We start from the raw sequence: 13,548 nt of genomic DNA, 5'->3' as shown, positions 1-13,548 counted from the left end.
CCACATTAATTTAAAAACATTCTACTGTTCACCCTTCTTCCATTCACATGAATTTACATGGCTGGTATGCAATCCCTTGGTGCTGCCTGATGACACCTGATGAGATCCACTTGCTTCAGCAGTTAAGGGACAAAGGGACAGGAAAGAATCTGTATGATAGCAGGAGGCAGCAGTGTTAATTTCACATGGGCAGAGCTCCAAAAGGTTCAGTGTTTCAGTCACAAGCAGTTTCCCTTCCATGTTTTTGGCACTTTCTTCCTGCAGTGAGACCAATTCAAATGAACAAAGGAGGTAAGAAATTCCTCATTGCATGGTATATCTATGTTACTTTCTGATGGAACAACCAGAGGACTACATGAGCATGTGGTTAACTTTAAAATGTACTGAAATGAGTATTCCAGTGCAATTTCTACATAACTTCTTCTGGATACATGAACACCAGTAATGAGACTATGTTTAAGATATTTGCATGCCTTCTAAAGTTTAACAGATGAATAGAGATGGGTCCTAAACTTCACATGCCATTTTCTTTCCTTTCCCTACATGGAAAACCAAGTTTTGTTTTAGATGTTAGTCTGCCACTGAGACAAAATAACCTGTTATTTCATATATTCTGTGCCCCTGTATGCACATACAGTATGTTCTGCTAAAGAGTGAAGGCAAAGAATTCTCCTAGAATGCTATCAGTCTTGATTTTTAGAAAAATTTATTTCTCACTGCTATGTAACAGTCACAAGTTAAATATTGAATCCTATGCCCTATGGCTTGGAGCAAAAAAGCCCATTCAATTTAGATAGGAGATTATCACACTATCAGTTACAGCACAAACCAATCAGCATAGTTCTGATTAGGCAAAAGTCCTGACTGCATAACGCAGTGCACAAATCACTGTTATCCTGTGAGAAAACCACCACTTTTCACTCACGAGGTAGAACCTGTGAATTACCGCAATTAAAGTGATAATACTGCATCCAGCGACCAATGCAATCATTGGTCGTGCTGTCTTTGTGCAATCTCACGAGCTTGTCAGCACAAGACATCACCACAATTACACATACACAGTCACGATCTGAAGAATGCAGTCAGTTCCTGCCACTCTTATCATGAATACATCCCAGTTTTCAGAGAAAAGTGCAATCTAACACATAACTGCAGTGCTAAGGTAGCAGTTTCATTAATTTTGGGTTGCCAGTGGGTTAGCATCATAGTGTGATAATCTTCATAGTCTGAACAGAAACAGAAATGGTCTATTAGTGTCTATAGAAGCCATCTGCTCTATAGTGAGGTGGAAGCTGCACTAAAAGAAATTGGGAAGAATAAATAACCAGGAGCAGATGATATCCCAATTGAACTGCTACAATCCACATTGACAGAAACAACTCTGATATTAAGTAAAATATGCCAGTGGCCAACAGATTGGAAATGATCAATATCCATCACCATCCACAAAAAAGGAGGCACAAAAAACTGAAACAGCTATAGGACAATAGCATTAATTTCCCAAACAAGCGAAATAATGCTCAAAATGTGAAGTCGAAGGCTTTCATGGCCAGCATCCATAGTTTTTTGTGGGTATTTCGGGCTATGTGGCCATGTTCTAGAAGAGTTTCTTCCTGATGTTTCGCCAGCATCTGTGGCTGGCATTTTCAGAGAATGCTTGCCTGGAAAAAGTTGGGTGTATATATACTGTGTGAGCCTGGAAATACAGGAGTGATTTGTATGTGTATTGTTCTGTTGCTGATGGCAGGCCTCAGGCTGGGAGGCTAATGCAAAAGAGGATTAGTGTCTTTTGCATTAGCCTCCCAGCCTCCCAGCCTGAGGTCTTCACTGGCTGCCCATTCACTTCCGAGAGCAATACAAGGTGTTGGTCACTACCTATAAAGCCCTACATGGCTTGGGCCCGAGTTACTTGAGGAACCGCATCTCCCCATATGATCCGCCCCGCACACTCAGAACATCTGGGAAGAACTTACTGGTAATTCCACCTTCCAAATATGTTGCCACATCCCAGATGTCCTTTTCAGTGGTGGCCCCACGGATGTGGAATGATCTACCTGAGGAGCTCCGTCTGACAACCCCCCTAGAAACATTCAAAAAGAGGCTTAAAACTCTTCTTTTTTGTCAAGCCTTCCCCCCTGAAAATTGAAGTTATCTACCCTGTTGCCATCAGTTCCCTGCTTACCCTTGAAGACAAATGATTGTGCTTAGAGTTCTGTAATTGTATGGTTTTAATTGTCTGTACACCGCTTTGATCTGTGGAAAAGCGGTATATAAATAAAATTTATTATTATTATTATTATTATTATTATTATTATTAAATATTGAACAGAACAGAGACTGCAGTCAAGAAATCAGAAGAAGACTAGGAAGGGCAGCTATTAACAAACTAGATAAGATCCTAAAGTGTAAAGATTCATTAGCAGTATTGTTTATCATCATCTTCACCATCACCATCCTTATAAGCAAACTTATCAAATTTGCAGATGACACCAAATTGGGAGGAATAGCTAATACTCCAGAGGACAGGATCAACATTCAAAATTATCTGAATAGACTAGAAAGCTGGGCCAAAGCTAACAAAATGAAATTCAACACCAGGCCCGTAGCTAGTGTGGGGCAAGCGGGACACCGCCCCGGGGCCCTCAGCCAAAGGGGGGCCCCGCACCGCCCTCCCTTGCCTCGCAAATGTCTCTCTCTCTCTCAGTCTTCCCTCCTTAGCCTGGCCTCCCTTTCCCAGCAACAGAGAAGTCATGACTGGGGGCCATGTGGGGGCCTGAGGGGGAGGCGCCAGGCCGGCAAAAAGGAGCCGAGGAGGAGGAGTGAGAGTGGCACCAATTTGTGAGGGCTGCATCGGGCTGCATCCATACTGGAGAAATAACCGGTTTGGCAGCGCTTTAACTCTTTTTCTGGCTCAACTGGAATCCTGGGAGTTGGAGTTTGTTGTGGGGCCTAGATATCAAGGTTTGACTCTTTTTCTGGATCAAGGCTATGGTATTCTGGGAGTTAGAGTACATTGTGGGGCCCAGAGCTCAAGGCTTAACTGTTTTCTGGCCTCCTTTTATAGGACACTTCCTACATTTCAGAGTTCTACCCAGAAGGAATTTCAAAACGTCCTCTATTTTTTGTAAGATGACCAGATGTCCTCCTTTTCTAGGACGTGTCCTATGTTTCAACTTTCTGGCCAGGAGAAATGTCAAAATGTCTTACATTTTTGGTAGGATGACCAGATGTCCTCCTTTATCCAGGACACATCCTACATTTCAGCCCTGCCCAGGAGCAATGTCCAAACGTCCTCCATTTTCCCAGGGTGACCAAACGTCCTCCTTTATCCAGGAGACGGCCTACATTTCTGCCCAGGAGAATTTCAAAACATTCTGGTTTGTTCAGAGAGTTTGTCTTTGCCAGCCTTCCCTTGAGGCTGAGAGAGTGTGACTTCCTTGCCTAGTGGGTCTTCTTGGCTTGTTCAGAGAGTGTGTCTTTGGTGACTTGGGTGTGTGCGAGTGTATGAGTGTGTGCCTTCAAGAGGTTTTCTTGGGAGGTTGGTTCAGAGAGGGTTTGACTTTGCCATCCTCTGAGGCTGAGAGAGTGTGACTTGCCCAATGGTTTTCTTGGAAGATTTGTTCAGAGGGGATTTGCCTTCACTTTCTTTTAAGGTTGTGACAAGCCCAGTGGGTTTTTTATGCCCAAAGAAGGCATCGAATCTTTGTTCTCCTCCACTGCTGCTTCCTGCCACACTTCCTCAGATGCATTTAGTCTTAGAGTTGCTCCAAAATCTCTGTCTTTGAATTCTTTTATTATTATTATTATTATTATTAACTGAAAGAAAGAAGTTGGCAGCATGAGCTTTCCTAAAGTCTGCTTCCTCATATGTATTTAATCTCAGAGGTGCAACAAGATTTCTCTATCTCTCTCTCTAGCTTTGCTTCGCGAACGAAGATTCAGGAAGGACTCAAGATTTCTATAATGTAAGCATTTATATTAATTTTTTAAAAATTAATAATGGTTTTGGCTTTTAGCTGGTTATGTCCTCCATTTTTCTTGAATGTCCTACATTTGGGGGGTAAATTTTGTCCTACGTTTTTCTATATTTTGTCCCTGTTTGGTGGTAGAGAATTATGACAACCCTACCCCAAAGGAGCCACGACACGCGGCTCCTTTGTCCACCGCAACAGAGGTCCCATAAGCACCCTGGAGCGATGCTATGACGTCCCTCGTGTGCCGCACCATTTGGACATGGCGCATGAACCACGTCATCGCCACGCAACCCATGTAAACGGTGGTGTGCCAAGATGGTGCCCATGGCTCATGGTAGGACTCAGGACATTAAAAAATATAGGGGCCCCAAATGTACTTTCTGCCCCAGGGCCCCTAAAGGCCTAGCTACGGGCCTGTTCAACACAGAGAAATGTAAGGTACTGCACTTAGGGCAGAAAAATGAAATGCACAGATATAGGATGGAAGACACATTGCTGAACGAAAGTACATGTGAAAGGGATCTAGGAGTCCAAGTAGACCATAAGTTGAACATGAGTCAACAGTGCGATGCGGTAGCTAAAAAGGCCAATGCAATTTTAGGCTGCATCAATAAAAGTATAGTGAAAAACTGGAGCATGAGTTGAGATCAAGAGAAGTAATAGTGCCACTGTATTCTGCTCTGGTCAGGCCCCACCTGGAATATTGTGTCCAGTTCTGGGCACCACAATTCAAAAAGGACATTGAGAAACTGGAACGTGTCCAGAGGAGGGTGACTAAAATGGTGAAAGGTCTGGAAACTTTGCCCTATGAGGAACTACTCAAGGAGCTGGGGATGTTTAGCCTGGAGAAGAGAAGGTTAAGAGGTTATATGATAGCCCTGTTTAAATATTTGAAAGGATGTCATATTGAGGAGGGAGCAAGCTTGTTTTCTGCTGCTCCAGAGACTAAGACCCAGAGCAATGGATGCAAACTGCAGGAAAAGAGATTCCACCTCAACATTAGGAAGAACTTCCTGACAGTAAGGGCTGTTCAACAGTGGAACACACTCCCTCGGAGTGTAGTGGAGTCTCCTTCCTTGGAGGTCTTTAAGCAGAGGCTGGATGGCCATCTGTTGGGGATGCTTTGGTTTGGATTTCCTGCATGGCAGGGGGTTGGACTGGATGGCCCGTGCGGTCTCTTCCAACTTTATGATTCTATGATTCTATTATCCTGCCTTTCTCCTGGTACAAGGACTCATACAACTGAACTTTAAAGTTAGAATTGCCCAAGCCATTTAATTCCCTATCACCATGTACATAGGGTAGCTGGACAATAAGAAAGCAGATAGGAAGAAGATCAACTCATTTGAGATAAGGTGTTGGTGAAGAGTGCTGAGCATACCATGCATGGTAAAAAAAGACAAACAAATGAATCCTAGAGCAGATCAAGCCTAAATCATTCCTGGATGCCAAGATAACAAAACTGAGGCTGATGTACTTAGCCACATCATGAGAAGGCATGACTCATTAGAAAAGGCAATAATGCTAGGAAAGTTCAAAAGGAGTTGAAAGAGAGGCATACCACATGCCAAATGGATGGGCTCAACCAAGGAGGTCACGGGCCTGAATGTGCAGGACCTAAGCAGAGCAGTAGAGTATAGGTCCATAAGGTCACCATGAGTTGAGGTCAACTCGAGGACAGTTAAGAACAACAACAGAGTGCTATGTGAAAATCGTTTTTGCTTAGGCTAAGATTGACTAGGTTTTTGCAGCACGTGAAGAACTGATGAATTCTCTGCATTGCACAAATATGAGTGTGTTGTTTGATCTTTGTTGGCTGAAAAATAAAGCACACACTACATTCCTCTGACCTCAGGAACTCTTTTAGGAGACTCTTTGATGACTAGGTCATAGAATTAGAACAGAATTTGATGATTTACCAGTGCCTTTGCCATGCAGATTATATTGTTTGCAAGCTGCTAAATGCCAAGATACCAAATCCTTTTGTAGATAGAAAACACTCCCTTTGTTGACCAGATGCTGCCATCTATTTATTATTGTTGTTTCTTTAACAGGGCTTTGCAAAGCATCAGCATGTGCTACACAGGATTAACCCTGCCGGCACACTGGCACCCACCACAGGAGGCACTGCCAATTAAACTGTCAAATGTCAGGAGAAAGCAATAGGTCAGTCTGATGGTAAAGATTTCATTTTCCTGTAACCATTAAAACCAGTCTATTTTTAACTATTGTGAGGAGCACAGACATCAAGAATCCACATCTGGAGTTTGGTTTTTCAGGAATATATAGACCGCCTCATGTCATCTAAACTCCAGCTAATTTGTATATTGATGCATTTATAACCCACATCACGTTGAAGACACTAAATGGTAGCCTTGCAAATCACCAATAAAGTTATCTTTAAAAACATTGGAGGAACAGTGCATCTTTCTTCTCTGTCCAATTGCATTAGAATAGCACTGGGGGACGACCAGGACTGGCCATATGCTTCACCCCTGAATCTAACCATCTGGCATGCTTTCTCTATTTCTAGTGTCTTCCACCTTCCCGAGCCTCATTGTCATCTCTACACTAATGCACAGAGCATAGGAAATAAGCAAGATGAACTCAAACTCCTAGTGCAACAAAGCAAATATGATATAATAGCCATCACTGAAACCTGGTAGAATGAGTCTCAGAACTGGAATGTAGAAATAGAGGGGTATAACCTTTTTAAGAGAAATAGGCCAAACAGGAAAGGAGGAGGAATAGCACTATATGTCAGAGATATTTACACCAGTGAAGAGATCCAGGACATCAATACTGGAAGGCAGATGGAGAGCATCTGGATAAAAATTAAAGGGAAGGGAAACAACAAGGATGTTATGGTGGGAGTCTACTACAGACCCCCAAGTCAGATGGAGGAATTTGATGACACCTTTCTAGAACAGATGACTACACATTCAGAAAGGAGAGATGTAGTAGTGATGGGTGACTTCAACTATCCTGATATTTGCTGGAATTCAAACTCAGCCAAATCCTCAAGGTCTAGCAAATTCCTCACTTGCCTCCAAGACAATATCATTTTCCAAAAAGTGGAAGAGGCAACAAGGGGGTCAGCTATTTTAGATCTGATCCTAACCAACAAAGATGACTTGGTTAATGGTGTGCAAGTGGTGGGATCATTAGGTGGACCATGTTCTGGAGTTTGTTATACAGTGGACAGGAGAAGCTAGGCATAGTCAGACACGCATTCTAAACTTTAGGAGAGCTGATTTCAGTGAACTCAGAGAAATATTGAGAGTGATCCCACTTTCAGAAATACTAAAAGAGAAGGGGGTTCAGGATGGATGGGAGTTTCTCAAAAGGGAGATACTGAAGGCACAATTTCAAACAGTTCCAGTAAGGAAGAAAAACGGGAGGTGTCTCAAGAAACCAGGACAGATGACTAAGGAACTTACAACTGAGCTAACTTTTAAATGGAACATGTATAAGAAATGGAAAAATGGGGAAATCATGAAAGGGGAATTCAAACAAATAGCTAGCCTGTGTAGAGGTAAAGTCAGAAAGGCTAAAGCAAAGAATGAACTCAGGCTTGCTAGAGAGGTTACGAACAATAAAAGGGGCTTTTTTGGATATACCCGCAGCAAAAGGGAGAAGAAGGAAATGGCAGGGCCACTACATGGAGAAGATGGCAAAATGTTAACAGAAGACAGAGAAAAGGCAGAATTACTCAACACCTTCTTTGCCTCTGTGTTCTCAGGAAAGGAAAAGGGTGCTCAACATGAGGATAATGGAGCAGAGGACATAATAGGGGAATTTCAGCACAGAATGAGCAAAGAGCTAGTACAGGAAAACCTGGTTAATCTAAATTAATATATGTCTCCAGGATCAGATGAACTACATCCAAGAGTATTAAAAGAACTGGCAAATGTAATATCGGAGCCATTGGCAATAATCTTTGAGAACTCCTGGAGAACAGGAGAAGTCCCAGCAGACTGGAGGAGGGCAAACATTGTCCCCATCTTCAAAAAGGGGAAAAAAGAGGATCCCAACAATTATCGTCCCGTTAGTCTGACATCAATACCTGGAAAAATTCTAGAGCAGATCATTAAACAGAGAGTCTGAACATCTAGAAGGCAATTCCATAATCACAAAAAGTCATCACGGGTTTCAGAGAAAGAAGTCGTGCCAGACAAATCTAAACTCTTTCTTTGATAAAATTACCAGCTTGGTAGATGAAGGGAATGCTGTGGATATAGTATATCTTGATTTCACTAAGGCCTTTGACAAGGTTTCCCATGACATTCTTGCAAACAAGCTTGTAAAATGTGGGCTTGACAAAGTAACTGTTACATGGATTTGTAATTGTTGACTGGTCGAACCCAAAGGGTGCTCAACAGTGGCTCCTTTTCATCCTGGACAGAAGTGACCAGTGGAGTCCCACAAGGCTCTGTCCTGGGGCCAGTGTTATTCAACATCTTTATCAATGACTTGGATGAAAGAATTGGGGGCATACTTATCAGATTTGCAGATGACACCAAATTAGGAGGAATAGCTAATACTCCAGAGGACAGGATCAAAATTCAAAATGACCTGAATAGACTAGAAAGCTGGGCTAAAGCTAACCAAATAAACTTCAACATGGAGAAATGTAAGGTACTGCACTTAGGGCAGAAAAATGAAATGCACAGATATAGGATAGGGGGCACCTGGCTGAATGAAACTACATGTGAAAGGGATCTGGGAGTCCAAGTAGACCACAAGTTGAACATGAGTCAACAGTGCAATGCGGCAGCTAAAAAGGCCAATGCAATTTTAGGCTGCATAAATAAAAGTATAGTGTCTAGATCAAGGGAAGTAATAGTGCCACTGTATTCTGCTTTGGTCAGGCCCTACCTGGAATATTGTGTCCAGTTCTGGGCACTACAATTTAAAAAGTATGTTGAAAAACTGGAACGTGTCCAAAGGAGGGCAACTAAAATGGTGAAGGGTCTGGAAACCATGCCCTATGAGGAACGACTTAGGGAGCTGGGGCTGTTTAGCCTGGAGAAGAGGAGGTTAAGAGGTGATTCTCTGCCTTACCCTGTGAATGATTGTGTTCTGTATAATTGTATTACTGGATTTTATCTATTTTTATGTGTAATAGTTTTAATAGTCTGTAAACTGTTTTGATATATGAAAAAACGGTATACAAATAAAACTTATTATTATTATTATTATTATTATTATATGATAGCCCTGTTTAAATACTTGAAGAGATGTCATATTGAGGAGGGAGCAAGCTTGTTCTCTGCTGCTCCAGAGACTAGGACCTGGAGCAATGGATGCAAGCTCCAGGAAAATAGATTCCACCTCAACATTAGGAAGAACTTCTTGACAGCAAGGGCTGTTCGACAGTGGAACACACTCCTTCCTCGGAGTGTAGTGGAGTCTCCTGCTTTAGAGGTCTTTAAACAGAGGCTGGATGGCCATCTGTCGGGGATGTTTTGATTTAGATTTCCTGCATGGCAGAATGGGGTTGGACTGGATGGCCCTTGCGGTCTCTTCCAACTCTACGATTCTATGATTCTATGATAATGGAGTTTAAATTTTACTGTAGTTTGTCTCATTCCCATATTGGGCAGATATTGATTCTTTTAGCACGACAATGTGAATAATCTCACTTGCACATTCTGGTTTTGCTGTTCACGCTGGGTTTTGGGTTTGTTTGTTTTTTGGAGGGGGGTTGGAACTGCAACTCTGAGCATCTTTGTGATTCTGTGGCTCATCCATGTCAGTATTGCAAATCAAGATGGAGTTGATGATGCAGATGTATTGGAAACATGTTCAAGGAATGCAGAGTTTTAGCATGGTTTATCTTGGGTCTGTTTGCACTGGTTATTAACACAGTTGTCAGTGTGAATCTTTTAGGAAAACTTGGGGGAGGGGACCCAGGATCGATTGTCCCAGGCTGAGTGGGGTTTTTTGGGCAGCCCCCTTGTAGCCATCCTGACTCATGGTCACCCCATGGATGAGACATCTCCAAGGCTCCCTATCTTCCACTGCTCTGCTTGGGTCCTGTAAATTCATGCCTGTGTGTCCATTAATAGAGTCTATCCATCCAGCATGCTGTCTTCCTACATCCCTCCACCTCTCCCATGAGTCATGCCTTCCAATGACATGACCAAAGTATGACAGCCTCACCTTAATGCTCTTGGCTTCCGGGCAGATTTCTGGCTTGATCGGTTCAAGGGGAGCCACCTGTTTGTCTTTCTGGCTCATGCCCATGGCATTATCCTCAGCCCTCTTCTCCAGCACCACATCTTGAATGAATTGATTTTACTCTAATCTGCTTTCTGTACTGTCTACTTTGCACATCCATACATGATAATAGTAATAGGTGACAAAAGTAAAACTTATTACATGGTAATAAGCTGCGCTCTGGGCCCCACAACAAACTCCAACTCCCAGAATTCCATAGCCTTCAGTCAGGGCAGTTAAAGTGGTGCCAAAGTGGGTTATTTCTCCAGTGTGGATGCAGCCTTCACACACACACACACACACACACACACCCCAGAAAGCCTCTGCTCTCTCTGAACAGCCCCAACTTTTCTTTCCCTGAACTTGGGTTGGGGATGGAGAAAGAAGGCGCCCTCCTCCTCCTCCTCCTCCTCCTCCTCTTCCCCAAAAGAGGCTGGGCTCCTCCTCCCTCCCCTTCCCCAGTCCTTCCATTGGCAAAGCCTTTCCCTCCAGGCGCTTCTTTGGGACTCAGACTGTGGAGAGAGAGAGAGAGAGAGAGAGAGAGACCCTCTGCCTCCTCTCCCCGCCTTCCTCCTCCAGAGACCATGAAGCCGCCCAGAGGACCACCGCCTGCCCTCCTCCTTCTCTGGCTGCTCTCCTGGGCGCCTTCCAAAGCCAGTTCCCCCCTCTATGGCAAGCGCTACGCCGGGTAAGGCTGCCTGCTGCTGGCCCTGGGGGCTCCCCTCCTGGGAAGAAACCCTGGCAGCCCCTGGGAGGGAAGCCTTTGTCTGAGGGAGCCCCAGGGATGCCTGCCTTCCTTCCTTCCTTCCTTCCTCCGCCGCCGCCTCCGTTTCTGCCATTGTCTGACTGAGCGAGAGGGGCTTCCGAAGTTTTCTTCAGGGTTGTTTCCAAGGCATAGCAGAGACCAAGGCAGCCTCTCTCCTTTTTAGGACATGCCATCGGGAATCATAGAATCGGAGAGTTGGAAGAGACCCCAGAGCCATCCAGCCCAGCCCCGTTCTGCCATGCAGGAACTCTCCGTCAAAGCATCCCTGACAGATGGCCATCCAGCCTCTGCTTAAAGACCTCCGAGGAAGGAGTCTGTTCCACTCTCCAACAGCCCTTCCTGTCAGGAAGTTCCTCCTAATGTTGAGGTCTGGAGCACAGCTTTGGCAAAGCTTCTGGCCTCTTGAGATGCATGTGTCATTTAAACAGCATACCTCCAAAGTGACCCCAAACAGCTTTATTTGGGCCTGTCTGAACAGGCCCATTATTTCTGGGGAGGAATGGCTGTAGTAGAACATTTTCCAAAACTGCAGTTGATAGTAACATCTCCATTCCAGTTGAGAGAGGAGATGCATGGAAGGATGTTGTAGTCTAGTAATTCCTTGAAGCCCATGACAGCTTTCACATTATTTTACTTGTTCCCATCTGCTGCTGCTTTAGAAATTTTCCATTTCTTTGTACAGATTTTATCGCAGCCTCTACACATCTACCACTTTATTTTTTGTTTCTCATGCCACTGTTTAGCCCCATTGGCCTTCTCTGTAGCCTTTTTTGCAGCCATGTATCTTTATGTATTATATGCCAGTTTAAATAGACTACTGTATAAGCCAGATGTACATACACTGGTTTCATCCAAGTTTTGGAGGATTTCTTAAGGGTATAGCAACCAATGCCTTGATTGCATTTTGTAGAGAGGAGGGATATAAATGAATTTTATCATATTATTATAATTATTTTCCACCCTTATTATAACAGTTCAAATCATAGCATTTCTCCTCATTTTGAAGTTAGCTGTCCATCTTTTAGGGATTCTTGAGATGTGGGTCCTTGTTTGGGCAAAGGCTTAGATGTGCCTAAAGATGACCCTAAGAGTTCATCCCTATTCTTCGTTCATAGCAGAGTCATCACAGTTCATAGCTCACTTGTAGAACATACAGGGGTTATGTAGATGGTTCAGTCCCTGACATCTCCAGTTGAAAAGATCAGATATGCTGAAAAGTGGTTGCTAATCAAAGCAGAAAAAAATTGGGACTCTTGTGGCATCTTATTATGGCATTGACATTCAAAGACCACAATCCACTTCATAAGATGCATGAAATGTTATCCTGGTTTGTACATGTAAAGACATGATTACTAGGGTGTATGTGACATGATAAGGTTACAGGAAAATGAAATACAGAAAGTTTGGTGATGAAAATCACATTGCATTAGATACAATGCTATGTTTACAGTAGCATCATATCTCCCCCCCCTCCCCTTCTGCTTCTCCAGGTGATTTATCTCCACTTTGGATTAGTGTTTTAGGATGTAGAGGGTCTTCAGGAGAGAGGTGGTACTGTCTGCTTTTAATCACAGAATCACACCCATCTACCTACAGGCCAATATTAATAGCCGCCATTTGAAAATGCAGTTTTTGAACCCATCCTGATCATGGGGATGTTTACCAATATATGCAGTATTGTTATTTTTATTGTTAAAAAAAATCAAAAATCCTTTATTTCAACTGAATTCACTTAAGATAGAATAGTACCTCTAATCCACTTGTTCTACTTTTGAATGGGGAAAACAACTTCAAAAGAGAGAACTGGCATTTAACGTGACCAGTTGAAATAGATAACAGTGGGCTGAACAGACAGATATTATCTGCATCTTATGTTTCAAGGGAGACTGAACAAAACAAAACAAAAAAAGATAACAAAATGGCTCCTGTTATCTTTTTCATTTAAGTGCATTTTTAAAATTGACCATTGGCATTACAATTTACTCATTATACTGTACACTCTCTTGCCTATTTGTTGTTATTGCTAACTGCCTTCATATTAAATTGACTCATGACAGCCTTATGAATGAGACATTTCCAAGACCCTCTGTCCTCAACTGCTCTGCTCAGGCCCTGCAGATTCAGCCCCATGGCCTCCCTGGTTGAGTCTAACCATCTGGCATGTGATTTTCCTCTCTTTCTACTGCCTTCTGCCTTTCCTAGCATTACTGCCTTTTCTAATAAGGAGTGATGTCACGAGGGTTGGCGTTACCCAGTGCGGTAATTCATGGTGTCACCCTCCCATTGACATTCTCCTATCCCACACCATACAGAATCCATAGTCATGTTTTTTGTACTAATAATAATAATAATAAATTTATTTTTATACCGCTTTTCCAGAAGATCAAAGCGGTGTACACAAAATTTAAAACCAGTTACAAACACATCATAAAATAGATAAAACCAATAACACAATATACAATATACAAATCTAAACAATCATTCAAATGTTGCTCATAAATTGTAATTCTGTATATAACTGAATATAATGGCAGTAGTTGTGACATAAACAACTAGCACAATTAAAATTATACTTTTAAATTGCAA

General features: G+C 42.8%; 1 protein-coding gene across 1 annotated transcript in view; it reads left to right on the top strand.

Annotated features, from left to right (window-relative positions):
* Nucleotides 1-10,725: 10,725 nt before the first annotated feature.
* LOC149317398 (carboxypeptidase A6-like) overlaps nt 10,726-13,548 on the top strand; it is a 54,384-nt gene continuing 51,561 nt past the window's right edge. Inside the window, exon 1 of the mRNA XM_089518896.1 lies at nt 10,726-10,884. Coding sequence (XP_089375022.1) covers nt 10,781-10,884 — 104 coding nt within the window. The 5' untranslated portion in view covers nt 10,726-10,780. The remainder of the gene's footprint in view (nt 10,885-13,548) is intronic.

The sequence above is a fragment of the Sceloporus occidentalis genome, unplaced genomic scaffold, assembly GCF_023333645.1.
Source record: "Sceloporus occidentalis isolate IW3139 unplaced genomic scaffold, rSceOcc1.0.p SCAF_3, whole genome shotgun sequence".
In the NCBI taxonomy this organism is placed as follows: Eukaryota; Metazoa; Chordata; class Lepidosauria; order Squamata; family Phrynosomatidae; genus Sceloporus; species Sceloporus occidentalis.
The sequence above is the reverse complement of the archived record's forward strand: the minus strand, read 5'-3'. Positions and strand labels throughout refer to the sequence as shown.